This window comes from Globicephala melas, chromosome 1, assembly GCF_963455315.2.
Source record: "Globicephala melas chromosome 1, mGloMel1.2, whole genome shotgun sequence".
In the NCBI taxonomy this organism is placed as follows: Eukaryota; Metazoa; Chordata; class Mammalia; order Artiodactyla; family Delphinidae; genus Globicephala; species Globicephala melas.
In genome coordinates, this window is record NC_083314.1 from 44,402,153 (window position 1) to 44,424,742 (window position 22,590).

Here is a 22,590-nt window from a genome sequence, read left to right on the forward strand (position 1 = left end):
AGTGACCAACATGTTTAGGTTCAAGAAATCTGTCTAGTTGCTCTTGAATTAATTATATAAGCTGATATTCAGGACAGTTCAGCATCATTTAAACATATTAATTAGTGTCCATGTCTGTATTATGATCAATTTTAGTTACGTGGTTGGTTATTTTAAGAACTGACACAAAGAATCAAAGATTAAACCACAAGCTGTATCATTTGCTTTACAATCAGGGGCTGATCCCACTTACCCCAAATGTTGACATTATAGTTTTTCTCAGTTTTTCCAGCAACATTTGTCGCCTCACAAGTGTAACGACCACTATCTTGAACCTGAGCATCTTCAATCTGAAAACAAAATCATGCTTTGAAACCACAGTTTCTATTTTGTAAGTAATTGGGGCTTTTCTATTAATGTTATTTGTGATCTCTGATTTTTCATTTGTGTTCTGAAGGTTTTCAAACATATAAAAAATAGAGGGAACAGTAAAATGGATGGCTATATGTCCATCACCCACATTCAACACTTATCAAGATTCAGCAATTCTTTTATGTCATACCTTATTTGAATCTCATTAATTCTACTGGTTGAAGGTCTAGAAAGGCCTTTTAAATATGATTCAGATAAAATAACAAAAAAGTCACAATTAATTTCTGAATATGTTATTCAGGGCTTTAAATATACAATCTTTCCATGCCCAGGTCCTTGTTCAGTAAAATAATACCCATACTATTAATTTATTATGTCTTCTCCTATATTGGGTTTGTAAGCTTCTTCAAGCCACGTATTATACTCAATTAGTCTCAATCTCCTAATACCCAGTTTGGTGCTTGGTAGATAACTGAATACCAGTAAATACTTTCCATATATTTATCTGCAACATACATTAATACTCATTTATCATTTATTCATAGACCTTTCAGCAGTTATTGAGAATCCTGTACCAGGTACTATAGGTAAAAGATACAAAGAAGTATGGTGTGATATATGGTTTCTGACTTGAGTTTTCAATCTAGTTGAGAATATAATGTATGTGAACATAAAAAAGGAGTTTAATAATAAACAAGGTATAAATAAGAATATAAGATAATCTAAGAGGTACAACAAACAGTATATAATTGCTGAAAGCTTTGAAATCAATTGCTAAAACATTCAAAAGAGAATCATTAGAGTTGGAGTTATCATTAAAAGTATTTAGTACAGCAGGGGTACACTAGAAGTTTTCATTTCCATGAGGTCTTCGCCCTATGTTCCTTCCTATGGACCCACACATTCCAGGGTGCCTGGCTAGCCTCAGTGGTGGAGACTCAGTGGATCCTAGGATTTCTTCACCATCACCTCTCTCCTGGCTTCCCAACTCTATTGGGATCCGTGCTCTGAAGAAATGAACTTCTCTACTCACTAAAATTTGCTAGGAGAGTTCTAATCACGTATAGCTCTCCCCTAGCAGTGCTGGGACCTGTGGTTTGTACAATCGTCTCCCTCTATCATTCAGTCAGAGCTGAGGTTTGAGAATTCTACCAGCTGCTTTCTTGAACTCTGGGGTCTGCCTCTGAGAAGGGGCAGTGCTTTTTGCTTTTTTTTTGCTTTTTTTCCCCCTATATAGCTCAATTGACTTATCCTACTTTCCTCCATCAGTGACTTCGGCCTTTCCTTCCTCACCGGCTCCATCGTTACAGGATCATAATTCCGAACGACTCCATCCTCTTGCCTCCAATATACACTTTCACCTCCCTCTCACTCTCTCCTATACTTCCATCCTCCTTGTGTAAGCGTCTTAGTTTCCTTTGTGTTGAAAATCATTATCCATTTCCCAAGACTCTCCTTGTTTGACAGTAATAATGTTCCTTTACCAAGAAACTATGTGGTGTAGTGGTTAGCAGCATGGATTCTGAAGCTATACTCCTGTATTCAAATCCCATTTCTGCCTCTTAGTAACCGTAGGCAGATTACTTAGCCATTCTTTCAATTCTAAATACGGTTATTGAGGATTTTATAAATACTCCAATGGCCTGTTGGCTTCCTGAATCCTAATTCCTTAAGTTGGCTTTCAATGTTAGCTCTTATTTCGCTTAAATCAACGTAGTCCACCTCATTTCCAAAATTCACTTTGTTAAATTGTTTCAGTCACACTAGCTTACTTGCTTCCCGTAATCAGGCCTTTTGTCCTATCTACCCACAAAAAGCCAAGTAGCTTTCCAAGACTATTCTGGACAACCACAGCCTCACGTTTTGCTATCTTTCCCAAATGTACTGTCTATATCATCCACTTGGTAATTAACTTAGAGACTTAGAGCACTCATTGCATTTTTCATGAGCTGTTAAATTTTCATATATTTATGCAAAATTGGAAGACATTTTGCATAAATGTGTCATACTTTTTTGCATCCCTATGCAGAGCACCTAGAATGGGTATTCGCTGATTGGCTGAACGACTGAAGATGATGCACTCCTTAGAATATTTCTATAATATTTTCCTAGAAGTATTTTTGAATGACTTCTGGCTACAAACATGAATTGACAGTTAAGTATAATATTTAAACCTTACTAAGCATAAAACTGAAAAATATTACAAACCTCATTAATAAAAGGGTTCCTGGAATTTTATAAGATGAAATTAGTAGAATACTTGTAAAGTTTAATAGGGGTACTATTTTGATAGTGGTAATACCAAAGCCATGAGCTTAGGAATAATATAAGAAGCAATAAATGAATCTATAGGCTTACCTTTAACACACTTCCATTTTCAGTGACACTGAGGCCTGGTTTCTTCAGCAAGGGGTGGCCGTCTTTTAACCAGGTCAGAGTCGGTGGGGGAATTGCATCACTTTGACATAGTAACTCCACAGCTTGGCTAATGAGGATAGAGACGTTCTGTTCTTCTCCCATAATATTTGGTGCAACTAAGTGAAAGATGGGTTTTCCCTCAGGATAAAAGAGGCCAGCATACTGCTTATCTTTACTAATCATCAGGACATATACTGAATAATTTTATTAGTTCTTTTTAGATGTAGGAGCACAGTAATTCTAACATACCCTCTGCACATCATTTCGTTCAGAATCAAGTGTTCATAAGTCACTGATTAACGTGTTCCTGTTGAACAGAAATAGTTTTTTCACTAACTTTTCATGTAAAAAAGTTTTAGAACTGGAAGTTCTCACCAAGTGCCCACTTAAGAAACTTCTTGAACTAGATGTCACCACTTAAGATTTTCAAAGCATTAAACCACTCATGAAATATTTTGGAAATAACAATGAATTAAAGGCAAACACATTTTTGATGTTTATTTTTGCAAAAGAAAATAAATTTCATAAATACAGAGGCAAAATAAAAAAATAGAGTTGAAAGAGATCATCCTGTCCCACCTCAGAGTTTGCAAAACATAAGATGGTTGACAGATAAGAGCTTATTTGAAATAATATGACTAATTGGTGGCAAAACTAGGAGTCTTCTGACTTGCAGTTTAGAGCTCATTTTGGTTTTTCACGGTGCCTTGTCAGTTTTCTATGGAATAAAGACCATGTGGGATAAATGATACATTAAAGACCAAACTAAAACAGTGACCAGCTGTACAGCATACAACTACATAAAAAGAAGAAATGAGTTGAAATTTTGATGAGATTAAAATTAGAATTCCCTGGCTATAAGGCTTGTCAGATCGTGAAATATGTTCTTGGAGAAGTTTAAGGAACCGCATTCCCTTGGGTGTATTAAAAAATAGAGTAAACAATCATTTGTCTCAGATGGTCGAGGTACAGCCCTGCCAAGAATTAGACGGTGGGCTCCATAAGCTCTCAAGGACTCTTTCAGGCTTATATTTATAATAATTCAAAATCATGAACTAATGATAAAATCAGGCCTGTTATAAAAGGGCCACTCCAAAAAAGCACAGAGGGGAATTTCCTCAGCCATTTCTCGCTAAATCCCATAACTATTTAGGATTGTAGGAAACATACCATATTTGTAGTTTTTTTGGTTTTGTTTTTTTTTTTACAAGAAAGGTTAAGTTTCATTGAAATGAATCCTAAAGGATTTTCCAAATGCTTTGGTAGAAATAAGATTTTTGTGGTAAGGAACATTATGATAGTCCATTGGCCATTGTTTCCAGCTTGGTACTGTTGCATGTGGCAAAATGACAATGAACGCAGGGTACTTAAGCTAGTCCCTATAGCTTAAGGGGCTATAACCAGGAGGTTATATAATCGTGTTCTATAACCAGGAGGTTTCTCTGCTACCATGTCTTTTACACAGGGAAAGGCATTTGAACTAGAGGGTATTTCTTATGCTGTTTCTGGATGCAGGACTTGTGTTAAACCCAAAGGAAATGAGGCTAACAAAAGAAACTCCATGCACAATGGTTGGAACAGATCAGTGGAACTTTTGGGCAGAGATCTGTGATGCCCGTCCTGCTAAATTTAACAGCACACAGACATGTGGCTTTCCAAAAGCCTAAAGTACTCTACGGGTGACAGAAAAGAGTGGGATTGTTTTTAACATGTGAGACAACAGATAAAAGATATACAACTAGTCTGTTTGAGATGAAAACTTCTATAATCTCAGCAAAATCAGCACAATGAGTGCCATCTTCTAAGATATTATGAAGAAAAGATATATTCACCAGTCTTAGCATAGAGAGTCCTAAATACAACTTCACAGTTGGAAATAATTTCAGGTTAAGTCTGTCCTCTGTGGATAAAAATGTACCACAACTATATAAAATATGTTTATCTCAGATTATTTGTAGAATTTACAAAAGAGCATGGATTCTTTATGACTGCTTGTAGACGTAAAAGTCAGAAACAATTCAAGAAAGCAGAATGCTAATTTATTTCCAAATATTTTTCCTTCAATTACTTTTCTTTAAGCTAAATGAGTTGAATCAAGCTCAATTTTTTTCAATTGAGAGGAAAAATACAAAAACAGTAGAGTAGGGCTTCCCTGGTGGCGCAGTGGTTGAGAGTCCGCCTGCCGATGCAGGGGACGCGGGTTCGTGCCCCGGTCCGGGAAGATCCCACATGCCGCGGAGCGGCTGGGCCCGTGAGCCATGGCCACTGAGCCTGTGCATCTGGAGCCTGTGCTCCGCAACGGGAGAGGCCACAACAGTGAGAGGCCCGCGTACCGCAAAAAAAAAAAGAAAGAAAAAAAAAAAGAGTATTTGTTTCTTAAAGAACATAAATTAAAGCAAATCTAATTACAGTCAAGGATATATATTACCTCAGCACAACTATTTTTTTCTGCCCTGTCTTTCATTTCCAACTTTTTGTTTAGTCTGAGAAGAGAACAAGCTTCTGCCGTTTAGATCCTCAGCTTCCTTAGATGTTATCCCTATTCTGCTTTGCAGTCATGTTGCTTAGGAAGGGGTGTGTTGTGTCTGTTTCTCATCCTACGTATTATACTTGTGAAATGTAATTACACAAATCAGAACTGCCACAGGGTTATGCCTGTTAAAACACTGGGCAGTGTGTGATCTCTAAGAAAGTTCTCAGGGCTTCAGTTTAAAGATAAGGTACTACAGGAATCCAAAGCATTTAAAAACTCTATCCTCATGTTTCAGCACCTAAGAGTATGGTGATGCATACTCCAAATTGATACCAGGGAGAAACAGTTTTAATGAACTACTCTTGTAATTGTAGGGAAAGCTATGTTACACAGTGTCTGCTCCTCCTACACCACCACACTCTACAATGTAAATCTGACGGGGACTTACCTCTGAGGCTGCAGAATCATCACGCACCAAATAGATCCAAGATTGCCAAGGTTACTATCACAAATTTAGGAATATAATATAGGGACATAATACGAATAGTAGAGCATAGACCGGAAGCTAATTTCACATTAAAAACCTGTTTTAATCTGGCACTTCTTTGACATTCAAAATATATACACACAGCAAGTTACTAAACACATACGCACCTTCTAAAACATACGCATGGGCTGGCTACTAAACACATACGCACCTTCTAAAACATACGCATGGGCTGGCTACTAAACACATACGCACCTTCTAAAACATACGCATGGGCTGGCTACTAAACACATACGCACCTTCTAAAACATACGCATGGGCTGGCTACTAAACACATACGCACATTCTAAAACATACGCATGGGCTGGCTAGCCACTTGACTTTTATAACAGAGGGAAGATTCTGGTTTTCAGACTAAAAAGGTAGTATGGGGGTACTTAATAAATGATAAAAAGTAGTGACGCACATCTTCATAACTCCTGAAAAATATCAACTCTCTATCACCTCCCAGGTCCACTTTTGACACTAACCAGTGCAGAAATGGAAGCAGCCAATCCCAGATTTTCAGGGCTGACTAAAACCCAGTGAATACCGATGTTTGCTTGCTCGTCTGCTTGCTTGTTCATGATTGAAGGAGCTGTTGTGTCACATACTTAGATTGATGCATCATTCTCTAAGGATAGTTTAGATTGGAAACATTCCAGTTCTTCATAAAGCATAAAAGTGACCCATTAAGGGAAGGAGTTAGATTCCTTGCAGTTGGGTACTTTAGACCCTCTGTTATCTCAGACACAGAGCACCAGCTGGAGGCTAGATACAGACCCATGCCAACTGCAGAAGCAACAAAAAAGAGGGATGCATAATGAGCCTTGGGTAATTTACTGATGCCAACTGGGATTTTTTAGCTTAATTAGAGATGCATGGCATCCAGGTTGAAACAAGGGGCCTTTTTATTAAAAAATTTGGACTTATTATATAAGTTATTTGTGATGATTACATTTGTTTTGGCAAACTCAAAAAGGGAAGTCAATCCACGTGGCCTGGAGGTAAAAAAAAAAAAAAAAAAAAAGTAATATATTTTGAACAGGAGTAAATTATTTGGAAGTGAGGTAGGACTTAGAAGAGGAGGCTTGCATTAAACAGATACTCTTTGAGGACTACAGAACACATCCATTATTCCAGGAACCAAGAATATAATGCAAGTAAAACCCTGAAAAAGTTCTAAATGCAAAGGTATACTAAAATGTGGAATGACAAGTGTAATCTATGAATGGAGGCCATTGAGGCCCCAACTTTGTTCCAGGGGCCTCTTGGTGTGATGGAATCAGACCTTTCCTTTTGTACCTTACAGCTGCATCATAGGTAGGAAGAAAAAATACTTGAATTTTGCCTAAGTTTATGTTTAGTTTAACTTTTGCTTCTCAAATATCCTTTAATTCATAGACATAGTACTGACTATAAAATATGCTGATTATACATATAATTGAAAAGTAAGAAAATCCAGGCTTCGAGTAGAATAGATCAAGAGAGCTACTTGAACAGAGCCTTGCTTTAGGGAGAAGAATGTCTTCCAAACTGCAAAGATCTCTCCATAGTCATGTTCTTCAGAGTGCTCCATAAAAACAACACCCTACATGCTGGATGTATGCATCTTTATTTCTCAGAACTTCAATAAAGGAAAATCAAAGTCAAATATAAGGCAGAAAGCGTGACTCTGATTTAATTAACCTTGTAATATTTTGATAATTTCTATTGTTCACAGCTCTTTATTGTCAAAAACTTTCTTAACTTCCTCAATGACATTAGGACTTAAACACAGCTATATCAGAGCAGAAGTAATTATTAAAATGTCTCACCATATACTCTGAGGTCAATGTCCCTTTGTTTCTCCCCAGCAGCATTTACTGCCACACAGGTGTATCTCCCCGTATCACTGATTTGCGCGCTGGTCAAGGCTAGGATGCGGCCCCCAGACAGAACCTGTTGATGAATAGAAAGCTAAATAACCAACATATCTCCTGAGAATTGTAGGTGTAAACATACTTTTTCAATTATTTTCTGAGATTGATCAACTGAACATTTGCCTCTAGAAGGATTTCTACTTGGATGTTTTAAAGAGGGCAAGCATCATTTAATCCCCTTCTCATCTTATCTGTGGAGGACGACAGAGGCTAGAACCAAACTTGGTAATAACCACTGAACACAACTCTCTACATACAGGATCAAGTGAAGATCCAACTTTATCAATACTTACTACAGAAAGAGAAAAAGCCACCAGGGGAGAAAGACAAGAAGAAGTGGGAATAAGAGGAGCTAATCCTCCTCTTAATTTTTCTTGGAGAGAAAAAGTAAGAAGGTAAAATTAACAGAATGGTAGCAGTCAAATAAATTAATTAGTCACATTCATTTGTCCTTTTATCCCACTGATGTAGTTGTACCTTTAATATTGACATGGACTCTGGATAGTCTATGATCCCAAATTCTGCAAGCAATGGATTTTCAAGAAAAGTTCAAGAAGTAGAATGGTGGAGTAACTATGCTCTCTGCTAAGCAAAGCAAAATTGAAGTACACTTTCAATGAGATATATGTTTCCGTATTTTAAATTTTGAGTCAGTGCAATGTACTTAAATTTTTTTGTCAGACTCAAATTTCACTTCTCATAATGTTGCCTTTATACTTTTTCTTTATATGATGTTTTAGTAGAAGTAAATATACTCTGTGTAAATATTTACTCTGAAGTAAATATTCTGATTATTTCCAGACATTTAAATATAACGTCTACCAAAAAATTCCTGTTTTTATTGCTGAAGAACATTTCTTTGCATAGGGTATCTTTTATGGTGGTGGCAGAGAGTTGGGGGGGAAGTAGAAAGTATATAAAACAATGGTCAAAATATAGCACTACATATGAGATAAGGGAACTCTTAGATATACTGAGCTTTTAATGAATTGTTTAGAAATCACAACTGTGTGCCCATGGTATTTATGGATGTATATGTGTACATGTTTGGATAACATTTGTGAATCCTTGCTCTCCAAATCCCTTTAATAGTTTTACTTGTTTATACTTCCTGTATTGAATAATTAGATGGTAGATTTCACTTAAGGAATGACAGAGAGTACCTGTATCCCATTAGTGAAACTAGCGACAGGGCTCCCATCTTTCAACCAGGTCAGACTTGGGGCAGGGATACCTCTGGCTTCACATTCTAACCTCACCAGGTTATTAACTACCACTGCCACCATGTTATTGCTGCCAGAAATTGATGGGGGCACTGAAAAGGAATAAAAAAATAAATAAAATTAAGATATGTTAACATCATGGAATAGTACATCTCAAAATAATAAAACTATATGTTGTGTCCACAGTAATGTTTTACATTTTTATTTCTTGATTTCCAGGCTTTGTGTGTATCTGTGTGTGTTTCCTTACACTGTATCTACTCTAGTATGTTAACTATGAACTCCTCTTAAAAGCATTATTAGAGATAATAACTTGGAAACATTTCTTGAACTAAAACCTATGATTCTGACAGACAGTATTTACAAACAGGGCCAATGTCATTAGCTGATAAGATTGTTGATGACTATTTGCAGCAATTCATCTAAAGAAAACTTAAGTTCAATAGCATGTGAAAATAGAGCATTTAATGGGAATCAGAAAATATAAACGCTTATCAGTTTTAGAATACTGCATTCTTAAGTAAAGATGACAATAACACATTCTGTTAAATATTTACACTAGAATTTTATAGATGCACTTAATCATTTTGAATGCTTCTTCACTCCAGGATGAATCTAGGAGAAGTAGCACTAACCATGGACCTGTAGACTATAAAATAACTCTGTAGCTCCAGCTGAGTTGATGGCCACACATTTATATATGCCAGCATCTGTGATCTGGGCGCTTTCGATATTGATGATCTGTCCTCTGTTCAAGAAAGTCATGCTACTGGAACCTAACAGTGGACGATTATCTTTGTACCATGTAATAGCTGCAAGGGGAAGAGGACAGAAACCCATCTTTTTAAAACTTTTCATTTAAAAGCTCAATACACACACTAAATCGAAGCTTAACTACAACAGTAACAATTGCTTTATTCTTACGCTTATCATCTTAGTTTAATCTGTTTAATTATCTCTTTAGGGTTGATTTTTAGGAGGAGGTAAACTTTAGAAAAACATGAATAGCCGAGCCAATATAAGAGTCCTGAAGTGAACTTATAAAAATAATATTCTTTACATTATCTCTAATGTATTAGGTTGGCCAAAAAGTTCATTTGGGTTTTTCCATACAATCTTACAGAAAAACCTGAACGAATTTTTTGGCCAATCCAATATCAGTATTTGTTTGATAGCAAACTTTTAACCGATTCTATTTCTTTTGGTGTAGTATATATTCCTCTCATCTATAAAATTTTGTTTATGCATCTAATCAAAACCAAACACTATATATACTATTAGCCTCAAAATTTTTATATTATTATTGATTAGTATGAATAACTTACTGGTGATGAAAATCAACAAAATAATAGTCTCATCAAATGAATGATTTATAAAGATAATCAATTGAGACTAGATAAAAATATATTTTTCAACAAAAATTTATATACAATACCATTGTGGGTTCTGTGGTCATAGTAAGGACAGTAAGATAATTATTCACATATTTCTACATTGTTTAAATGAGTAAATTATTTCATGTAGTTAAAAGCAATGAAAATTCAAAAATATCATCCACCTAATGATATCCTTAACAATATTTTACCCTTGAAATATATTCTATAATATTTCCCTTATTAGTAATTACTATATTATGCTTATAAACAGATTTAGCAATTCGCAGAAATCTTAAAATGTTAATAAGCTACAGAGTCCACAAACACACCTACCAGGTGAGGGATTTCCAGTTGCCTTACACTTCAGCTGTATGGGGTTGTTCACTACCACGGTCTCATTCAGCATCTTCCCTGCATCCTCCAGACTGGGTGGTTCTGTAAGAAGCCCAAACAGATAATTAGCAAACACAAATAGAATATTTAAACTGAAATTGTTTGCTCACTGGGAATTGTCATTTCTTTCTTTCTTTCTTTCACTTATATACAATGATATATTTGGAATAAAACTAAAGTAGACTATTAAGTAGTACTGAAGAACAGGATGGAAAAAGATGTTAATAGGTTTTCTGGATCATCCATTTCTCTATGCCTAGACAGGAAAAGCCTTAGAACTGTAGATTAGTAGAGAAGTAAAAGAAAGCTAATGGAGTATTTTTTTTAATTCCAATAAATCTGACTGGTCTGATGATGAATTGCCTTTACCAAGAAGTAATCTAACACATTTGAACTCTTTCAGGGAAGGACATGGGTATTCCTCAAAATATCTGACTTTACCTTAGTACAGTACTATCGTAAACCATTTCAGAGGGATTAAAATCATTTTTTGTTTGTTTATTAGAGTTTTTTCTTTTGATATGAAAGTTACAATTAAATTGTTAGTAAAATAAAACAGAAAACTACATTTTCAACTTTAAATAATCACAGATAATGCTGCTCTATTTTTAATGTATTTATAAAGTAGGAATTCAGAAAGTCTAAGAGGCATAGTGTAAAAGTAATGACAACTTGGAACAGCAATGCTCTACATCTTCTGTCTCAAGGAGTGTAGGAGGGATGCCAGGAGAAAAACAAAATTACAAGTAAACTAGAGATCTTACCTTACTTGGAAAAGATGCTACAGATATGTTAGCTTTAAGGTTTATATAAAAATACATTTTAAAGATTTGCTAAATTTAACTTATCCAATGCATGAGAGCCCCTGACCTCTGCCTCATATACAATTAAACAATTGACCCATTAATCTAGCAAAAACAGAGAAAGGGGAAAGGAGAAAAGGGAACAAGAAAAATTACAAGAACTAAACAAGATGGCAGAAATAAAATCAAATATATAAATCAAGAGCATAAATGTGAATTAGTTCATTTTCTTGGTCAATAGAGAAATATTTAACACTATTTGAGGGTTAACAGTATTTTTTAAAATTAAAAAGCACAAGCAAAACAATTGCAAAAATACTGACAATAAAGAGCTGGACAAAGGTATACCAGAACAACAAGTGTGATATCAATTTCTGACATACTGTTATACAAGACAAAAATAATGCTTTCTATTGACTGAACTGTTACAATTCAGAAAGAATCCACTATAATGATAATGCTTTATGCACTGAATAAAAAAGCAAAAATGGTTAAATAGCAGAGAAAATTTGAAAAACTGAAAAGTACTATATTTTAGTACACCTTTCTTAGAAATTGACTATGCAGTGAAACAAAACATAAAGTTACAAATAATTTGAGAACTAAAATTACCCATCCATACTGTATGTGTGTATATATAATACATATAATATACACATACACATATGTATTTGTGTATTTATGGTTAACAAAGAATACATATTATTTTCAAATGCCAACAGAATATTTTCAAAACAGACTATATATTAGGCCGTAAAAAAGTCAATAAAGCATTTATAACCATAATTTAATAAAACCATAATAAAAAAAACAGAACTCAGTAATAAAATATAAAGTTCTCTACATGGAGAAAAAATTTATTAAAAAGGAAATCAAGACAGAAGTATAGAAGTAGAAAAAATAAATTAGAATGAGATTGATTAAAAACTAAAACCTATGGAATGTCACTAAACAGTAAGTACTCAAAAAAAATCTTAAAGCCCTAATTAATATATTAAAAACTAAGAAATAATGAAAATAAATGTTCCAATCATTCAACTCAGATTCCAGAAAAAGACCAATAAAATAAGCCAAAGAAGTCAGGAATAAAGAAATAATAAAAATAAAAGCAGAAGACTACACCAAAGAAAACAAACAAGCAAAAGAAATAACAAAAGAAGACAATAAAACTCAAAGCTGCTTTCTGACAAGTTTAAAATAAAGTCTGTCCTCAAAAGTAGATGTTCTTGTGAGTCATATTTATTTTCTTGGAAGTTGTTCCTAAAGACAAAGCCTAGACTCCACTCCTCCTTCATACCTGTAGTTCCTTTGTATCCATCTAATGCAATGTATTAACCCCTCCTGCTTGAAATGCCTAGAATGTTTCTGTTTTCTGCACTAAATTCTGATTTATGATATGGTATTTAAGGACAAAAGACCTTTAAATATGGCTATCTGACTTTTCCAACTGGAAAGGAAAAATAATTAGTCCATGGCGCCTTCTTTCAAAACAGTTATTTAAATACTAACTTGAAGCCTTCTGGACGAAAGTGATCACTGAAGGCTTTGACAGACTATGTAGCAGCTGCAATAAAACAACATGGTAAGAATAAGAAATAAAAGAGCTGTGGAGTGGGCTGGCTATTTTTCATTCCACTAAAGGACTGAAAGAAAAAAAGATTAGATGTCAGCAAGAATGGCAGAGTAAAGACTGAAAATACATGCCTCCATTAAAAAACAAAAAAGAACACTGGAAAAATTATCAAAACCAACTTTTTCACAACTCTGGAAATTAAACAAAGGCTTGCAATAATTAAAAAAGTGAGTATTCAAGAAAAACAGCAAAATCTAATTAAGAACAGCGAGGTTTATGACATTTTACCTCACTCTATTCCCATCACTCTCTCCCTACCTCAGCAGTAAGGCTGAAAGCAAAGAGCTCTGCAACCACAGTGAAAAAAGCAGCCAAGTAGAAAGTGGATAGTAGAATGCGTTTGGGTTCCTGGAAGGAGCTTCAAGAGGGCCGAGGAGTAGGACGTGGAGATCAACTTCCTCCCCACAAATACATCAAAAATACACCTACATGTGGACTAACTCCTACAGAACACTTCCTGAACGCTAGCAGAAGCCCTCAGACTTCCCAAAAGGCAAGAAACTCACCACGTACATGGCTGTGTGGCTGACAGTCTTGGTGCTCCAGCTGGGTGTCAGGCCTGAGCCTCTAAGGTGGGAGAGCTGAGTTCAGGACATTGGACCACCAGAGACCTCCCAGCCCCACATAATATCAATCAGTGAGAGGTCTTCCAGAGATCTCCATCTCAATGCTAAGACCCAGCACCACTCAATGACCAGCAAGCTCCAGTGCTGGACACCCTATGCCAAACAACTAGCAAGACAGGAACACAACCCCAGCCATTAGCAGACAGGCTGCCTAAAATCGTAATAAGCACACAGACACCCCAAAACACACCACTGGATGTGGTCCTACTCACGAGACAGATAAGATCCAGCCTCATCCAACAGAACACAAGAACCAATCCCCTCCACCAAGGAAGCCTACAAAACGTGCCAAACCAACGATATCCACGGGGGACAGACACCAAAAACAAAGGGGAACTAGGACCCTGCAGCCTGCGAAAAGGAGACCACAAACACAGTAAGTTAAGCAAAATGAGAAGACAGAGAAATAAGCAGCAGATAAAGGAACAAGGTAAAAACCCACTAGTCCAAACAAATGAAGAGGAAATAGGCAGTCTACCTGAAAAAGAATTCAGAGTAATGATAGTAAAGATGATCCAAAATCTTGAAAATAGAATGGAGATAAGACAAGAAACGTTTAACAAGGACCTAGAAGAATAAAGAGCAAACAAACAATGATGAACAACACAATAAATGAAATTTAAAATTCTCTAGAAGGAATCAATAGCAGAACAAATGAGGCAGAAGAACAGACAAGTAACCTGGAAGATAAAATAGAGCAAATACCTAGTGCAGAGCAGAATAAAGAAAAAACAATGAAAAGAACTGAGGACAGGCTCAGAGACCTCTGGGACAACATTAAACACACCAATGTTCGAATTATAGGGGTCTGAGAAGAAGAAGAGAAAAAGAAAAGGACTGAGAAAATAGTTGAAGAGATTATAGTTGAAAAATTCCCTAACATGGGAAAGGAAATAGTTAATCAAGTCCAGGAAGCACAGAGAGTCCCATACAGGATAAATCTAAGGAGAAACACGCCAAGACACATATTAATCAAACTAATAAAAATTAAATACAAAGAAAAAATATTAAAAGCAGCAAGGGAAAAGCAACAAATAATATACAAGGGAATCCCCATAAGGTTAACAGCTGATCTTTCAGCAGAAACACTGAAAGCCAGAAGGGAGTGGCAGGACATATTTAAAGCGATGAAAGGGAAAAACCTACAACCAAGATTACTCTACCCAGCAAGGATCTCATTCAGATTTGATGGAGAAATTAAAACCTCTACAGACAAGCAAAAGCTAAGAGAGTTCAGCACCACCAAACCAGCTATACAACACATGCTAAATGAACTTCTCTAGGCAGGAAACATAAGAGAAGGAAAAGACCTATAAAAACAAACCCAAAACAATTAAGAAAATGGTAATAGGAACATACATATCAATAATTACCATAAATGTAAATGGATTAAATGCTCCAACCAAAAGACAAAGACTGGCTGAATGGATACAAAAACAAAACATGTATATATGTTGTCTACAAGAGACCCACTTCAGACCTAGGGACACATACAGACTGAAAGGGAGGGGATGGAAAAAGATATTCCATGCAAAAGGAAATCAAAAGAAAGCTGGAGTAGCAATTCTCATACCAGACAATACACTTTAAAAATAAAGACTATTACAAGAGACAAAGAAGGACACTACATAATGATCAAGGGATCATTCCAAGAAGAAGATATAACAATTGTAAATATTTATGCACCTGACATAGGAGCACCTCAGTACATAAGGCAAATGCTAACAGCCATAAAAGGGGAAATAGACAGTAGGGGACTTTAACACCACACTTTCACCAATGGACAGATCATCCAAAATGAAAATAAATAAGGAAATACAAGCTTTAAATGACACATTAAACAAGATGGACTTAATTGATATTTATAGGACATTCCATCCAAAAACAACTGAATACACTTTCTTTTCAAGTGCTCATGGAACATTTTCCAGGATAGATCATATCTTGGGTCACAAATCAAGCCTTGGTAAATTTAAGAAAATTGAAATCATATTAATTATCTTTACTGACCAAAATGCTATGAGAGTAAATACCAATTACAGGAAAAAACTGTATAAAATACAAACATAAGGAGGCTAAAGAATGTGCTCCTAAATAACAAAGAGATCACTGAAGAAATCAAAGAAGAAATAAAAAAATACATAGAAACAAATGACATGAAAACACGATGACTCAAAACCTATGGGATGCAGCAAAAGAAGTTCTAAGAGGGAACTTTATAGCAATACAATCCTACCACAAGAAACAAGAAAAATCTCAAATAAACAACCTAACTTTACACCTAAAGCAATTAAAGAAAGAAGAACAGAAAAACCCCAAAGTTAGCAGAAGGAAAGGAATCATAAAGATCAGATCAGAAATAAATGAAAAAGAAAAGGAAATGATAGCAAAGATCAATAAAACTAAAAGCTGGTTCTTTGAGAAGATAAACAAAACTGATAAACCATTAGCTAGACTCACCAAAAGGAAAAGGGAGAAAACTCAAATCAACAGAATTAGAAATGAAAAAGAAGTAACAACTGACACTGCAGAAACACAAAGGATCATGAGAGGTTACTACAGCAACTATATGCCGATAAAATGGACAACCTGGAAGAAAGGGACACATTCTTAGAAAAGCGCAACCTTCCAAGATTGAACTAGGAAGAAATAGAAAATATAAACAGACCAATCACAGCACAGAAATTGAGAGTGTGATTAACAATCTTCCAACAAACAGAAGTCCAGAACCAGATGGCTTCACAGGCAAATTCTATCAAACATTTAGAGAAGAGCTAACACCCATCCTTCTCAAACTCTTCCAAAATATAGCAGAGGGAGGAACACTCCCAACCTCATTCTACAAGGCCACCATCACCCTGATACCAAAACTAAAGATGTCACAAAAAAAGAAAACTACAGGCCAATAACACTGATGAAGATAGATGAAAAAATCCTCAACAAAATACTAGCAAACAGAATCCAACAGCGTATTAAAAGGATCATACACCATGATCAAGTGGGGTTTATTCCAGGAATGCAAGGATTCTTCAATATACGCACATCAATGTGATACACCATATTAACAAACTGAAGGAAAAAAACCATATGATCATCTCAATAGGTGCAGAAAAAGCTTTTGACAAAATTCAACACCCATTTATGATAAAAACCCTGCAAAAAGTAGGCATAGAGGGAACTTTCCTCAAAATAATAAAGGCCATGTATGACAAACCCACAGCCAACATCGTCCTCAATGGTGAAAAACTGAAACCATTTCCTCTTAAATCAGGAGCAAGACAATAATGCCCACTCTCACCACTATTATTCAACATAGTTTTGGAAGTTTTAGCCACCGCAATCAGAGTAGAAAAAGAAATAAATGAATCCAAATCAGAAAAGAAGAAGTAAAGCTGTCACTGTTTGCAGATGACATGATATTCTCCATACAAAATCCTAAAGATGCTACCAGAAAACTACAGAAAAACACACTTTGACATCAACCACAGCAAGATCTTTTTTGACCCACCTCCTAGAGTAACTGAAATAAAAGCAAAAATAAACAAATGGGACCTAATGAAAGTTAAAAGCTTTTGCACAGCAAAGGAAACCATAACGAAGACAAAAAGACAACCCTCAGAATGGGAGAAAATATTTGCAAATGAGTCAACAGACAAAGGATTAATCTCCAAAATATATAAACAGCTCATGGAGCTCAATATTAAAAAAACAAATAACCCAATCCAAAAATGGGCAGAAGACCTAAATAGACATTTCTCCAAAGGAAACATACAGACGGCCAAGAGGCACATGAAAAGCTGCTCAACATCACTAATTATTAGAGAAATTCAAATCAAAAGTACAGTGAGGGATCACCTCACACTGGTTAGAATGGGCATCATCAGAAAATCTACAAACAAAAAATGCTGGACAGGTTGTGGAGAAAAGGAAACCCTCTTACACTGTTAGAGGGAATGTAAATTGATACAGCTACTATGGAGAACAGTATGGACTTTCCTTAAAAAACTAAAAATGGAATTACCATGTGACCCAGCAATCCCACTACTGGGCATATACCCAAAGAAAGCTATAATTCAAAGAGACACATGCACCCCAATGTTCATTGCAGCACTATTTACAATAGCCAGGTCATGGCAGCAACCTAAATGCCCATCGACAGACAAATGGATAAAGAAGATGTGGTACATATATACAATGGGATATTACTCAGCCATAAAGAGGAACGAAATTGGGTCATTTGTAGAGATGTGGATGGACCCAGAGAGTGTCATACAGAGTGAAGTAAGTCAGATAAAGAAAAACAAATATCATATATTAATGCATATACATGGAATCTAAAAAGAAGTTACAGATGAACCAGATTATAAAGCAGAAATAGAGACACAGATGTAGGGAACAAACTTATGGACACCAAGGAGTGAAAGCAGGGATGGGTGGTGGGATAAGTTGGGCAATTGCATTTGACATATATACACTAATATGTATAAAATAGATAACTAATAAGAACCTGCCATATAAAAAATAAAGAAATAAAATAAAACTCAAAAAAAAAAAAAGAGCATGGGTAGGGACTTCCCTGGTAGCACAGTGGTTAAGAATCCGCCTGTCAATTCAGGGGACACAGGTTTGAGCCCTGGTCCAGGAAGATCCCGCATGCCGCAGAGCAACTAAGCCCGTGAGCCACAACTACTAAGCCTGCACTCTGGAACCCACGAGCCACAACTACTGAGCCTGAGTGCCACAACTACTGAAGCCTGTGCACCTATAACCCGTGCTCTGCAACAACAGAAGCCACTGCAACGAGAAGCCCATGCACCGCAATGAAGAGTAGCCCCCGTTCATCACACCTAGATAAAGCTCGCACGCAGCGACTAAGACCCAACACAGCCAAAATAAATAAATAAATAAATTAATTAATTACTTTTAAAAAAAGAGCACTGGTAGAGGTAACTAATGGTAAAGACAGTAAAACTATATATTTTGCATATAACATTTTTTCTCCCCTCTGAATTGAAATACAATAGCATAAAGCAATTATAAATATGTATTGATAGGCACATGATGAGTAAAGGTGTAACTTTTAAAGGAGGGGAAAGGGAAGGGACCTATATAGTAGCAAAGTTTTTTATGCTATTGAAATTAAATTAGTATTAATCCAAATTATAACATTATTAATTAAGACACTAATTGTAATACTCAGGGCAACCACTAAAAATGAACTCAAAAATATAGTAAAAAAAGAAAATATCTAACACAAAAAGGTAGTAATGGAGGAACATAAAAACAAAAATGACATAATACATATAAAAACACATACAAATGGTAGACATAAATCCTGTCATCTCAGTAATTACGTTAAATGTAAATGTATTAAAACACTCTACGCAAAAGGCAGAAGAGACTAGCAGAATGGATTTAAGAAGCAATACGACAATAAAAACACGACCTGACTATATGTTGTCTACAAGTGACAAACTTTAAATTCAAAGACACAAATAGGTTGAAAGTAAAAGGATGGAAAAGATATACCATGCAAACAGTAACCAAGTAAGAATGGACACTCTATACCAATATCAAACAAAGTAGATTTTGAAAGAAAAACTGTCACTAGCAACAAAGTAGGACATTTTGAAATGATACAAAGTATCAATTTATCAAAAAACATGAGAAAACAACAGAGTCTCATATATTCACAAAACAACAGAGTCTCAAGATACATGGAACTAAACTATGCAGAATCAAAGGGAGAAAGACAATTCAACAATAAAGCCTGGAGATATCAATATTCCACTTGTAATAATGAATAGAACAATTAGACAAAAATCAACAAGAAAATAGAAAACAGTATGAAGTTTCCTCAGAAAATTAAAAATAGAACTACCATATGATCCAGCAAACTACCATATGATCCAGCAATCCCATTTCTGGTTATATATCTGAAGGAAGTAAAATCAGTATCTCAAAGACATATCTGCACTCCTATGTTCATTGTAGCATTATTCACCATAGTTAAGACATGGAAACAACCTAAATGTCCGTAGACAGATGAAAGGATAATGAAGATGTTACCTTTCTTCCTCTCTCTCTCTCCCCCTCTCGTGTGTGTGTGTGTGTGTATTATATGTATTATCATACAACATATACATATGATGTATGTTGTATATATACATATATATGGTGTGTGTATACACACACACACACATAATGGAATATTTTTCAGCCATGAGAAAGTAGGAAATTCTGCCACTTGAAGCAATCTGAGAGAATCTATAGGACATTTTGCTAAGTGAAATAAGCCAGATAGAGAAAGACAAATACTATATGATCTCTTATATGTGGAATTTAAAAAGAGTTGAACCCACAGAAACTGGTGGAATGGTGATTACCAGGGGCTGCGGGGTGGGGGAAATGGGGAGTTGCTGGTCAAAGGATACAAGCCTTCATCTATAAGATGAATAAGTTCTGGGAATCTAAAGTACAGCTTGGTGACTATTCTATTACTAATACTGTATTGCTAAGAGAGTAGATATTAAGTGTTCTCACTACACACTCACAAAAATGGTAACTATGTGAAGTGATGGATGTGTTAATTAACCTGATTGTAGTAATTATTTCACAAAGTATACATGTATCAAATCATCACATTGTATACTTTAAACATATACAGTTTTGTTTATCAATTATATCTCAATAAAGCTGGGAGACAAAAAGGAATAAAAAAGACAGAGTGGTACTGGCATAAGGATACACACTTAGGCAATGGAATAGAATTGAGATTAGAGAAACATACCCTTACATCTACAGTCAAATGATTTTCAAAAAGACTGCCAAGCCATTCAATGGGGAAAGATTAGTCTTTTCTATAAATGGTGCTTGTTCATTTTTAGGTTAAAAAGTAAATACAAATATAAATGCTATTATTCCCTTCTAGCGTTAAAGAGATGGTCTTGGAAATCTGAATTTAGGTGAATGCTGTTCTAGAAGAATAATTAGTAAGGTAATAATATCTTATGTTAACAGTAAGAAGATGTCTGCATACTCCAAGCAGAAGATTGAATTCCATTCAACTTACCTAGTTTTTTCCTTTCTTCTAAAAGTTCTAGGCGTATATCATGCCAAAAACAAAATACCTTCTTCTGGACATATTGTGGGTCTAAATTTTGCCTATTATTTTAATCATTCAGAGGCATAAATTCATTTTTTCAAACTCTGGTTAAATTTGAATTAATACACAACTGATCTAAAAGTGATTTGGGTGAGATAATACACTTTAACCACCAAAATTATAATCTAGTAAATAATAAATTCATCTATACCGAGAAAATAGTATAGTAGCGCCCAGAACTGAAGTTATCCTTTAAAAAAGAAAAAAAGTTCCCTATAATATTCTCAAGTCTCCTTTAAGCCACAAGTGAGCTATTAAGCAAATCACAGAAATGATATAGAAACCTTTTTTTAAGTGGGTGTTAGCAAATGTTAGCCAAGCAAATACTTTAAAATAATAAAATTAAATTAAGGGTGCTCTACTAATGTTTTAACCAGACAGCTAATACAGACTCAAGCTGGTTCCTGGCCAACAGTAAAGACAGCAGGACTTTAGACATATTTGTTAAGATGTTGGTACAGTGAGAAGTGCCAGAAGCCAAATATGTGTTTGGCTGAAACAGTCATTAAGCTACTACTTACAGATGATGACTAGAAACCAGACACCAGGCTAAATTTTTCATGTCTAGTCTTGCATTTAGTCCTCAGAACAACTTCCCTGATTATGGTATTATCTTCATCCTTCCCATTTTACAGATGAGAAAATGGGGCTTTTAAAAAGTTAACATCTAAGCCCACTGTCCTCCAGATACTTCAGGGTATAGGAGCCTAAATCCAGAGCTTTTAACCACAACATTCTACTTCTGGGGCACTTCACTTGGTTGCTTTTAGCTAGGAAATAATTAAGTGCAGATGAAATGAATGCTTGAGCCATTAGACCCCAAATAATCATTTGTTTGTGGAAACATCTGTCTCACTTGGCAAATATCTGAGGTTTAAATATAATTTCATAGTTTGGTCTAGAGAATTAGAACTTCCAGAATTATGAAACTTTGATCATCAAAAGGACCACCTACTGAGAGCCTCAGCCTTTTATAATTGACAGAACTCCGCCTGGAAGACACAGGGGATCATGAGACTATTCCCCTTCTCATGATCATGACTTCATCTTCTAGTCCAGGAGACCATGCACCCTTACTCCACCTTTTGGAAACACTTTTTTCCATGTCTGAGAAGAATGGAAGCTTCTACAATCTTTTTTATAGGAAAGCAAAATACTAAACAATCTGAAAGCTGAGTTTCTTTGATTAAATAAATTGATAAATGAACTAAATTAAATAAGAGTTGCTTCCCTATAGATTTCTCACTGTCCCTCAATATATAGCACCAGAATTAGATACAACACTTTGGAAGCATTCAGAGAGCAAGAATATAAGAGGGCTACTATAAGCTTCTATTACTGACTTCTAAGGTTGATTAGCTTTATTATGAAATTGAATGATCAAATCTACAGTAATTGGAGAGAGCCATTAATACCTCAAGTATTTCAATGTGTGGTATCTTTAAGCCATTCTATCTCTATTCTTATGCAATTTTTCACGTCAGGTTAACTTGTCATTTTAACCTCTGAGGTCTTTTTGAAATCTATCAACCCTTAGAAATTCCTACACCTTGTTTAACAACTCCAGTTCTCACCGAAATTATTAATACAAGTATTGAAGAGGACAGAATCAAGTTTGGAGCCATTTTCATCCAACGTGACACTGCCATCATGAGTGCCAAGATGATACACCAACTTTCTG

At 35.4% G+C, this 22,590-nt stretch overlaps 1 protein-coding gene across 1 annotated transcript in view; it reads right to left on the reverse strand.

Annotated features, from left to right (window-relative positions):
- The window catches only part of HMCN1 (hemicentin 1), a 521,171-nt gene that overhangs the window by 195,329 nt on the left and 303,252 nt on the right, over positions 1-22,590 (reverse strand). Inside the window, exons 37-42 of the mRNA XM_030873036.2 lie at positions 10,623-10,724; positions 9,549-9,725; positions 8,854-9,005; positions 7,586-7,709; positions 2,710-2,885; positions 233-329 (exon numbers count right to left, since the gene is read on the reverse strand). Of these exons, the coding sequence (XP_030728896.2) occupies positions 233-329; positions 2,710-2,885; positions 7,586-7,709; positions 8,854-9,005; positions 9,549-9,725; positions 10,623-10,724 (828 nt within the window). The remainder of the gene's footprint in view (positions 1-232; positions 330-2,709; positions 2,886-7,585; positions 7,710-8,853; positions 9,006-9,548; positions 9,726-10,622; positions 10,725-22,590) is intronic.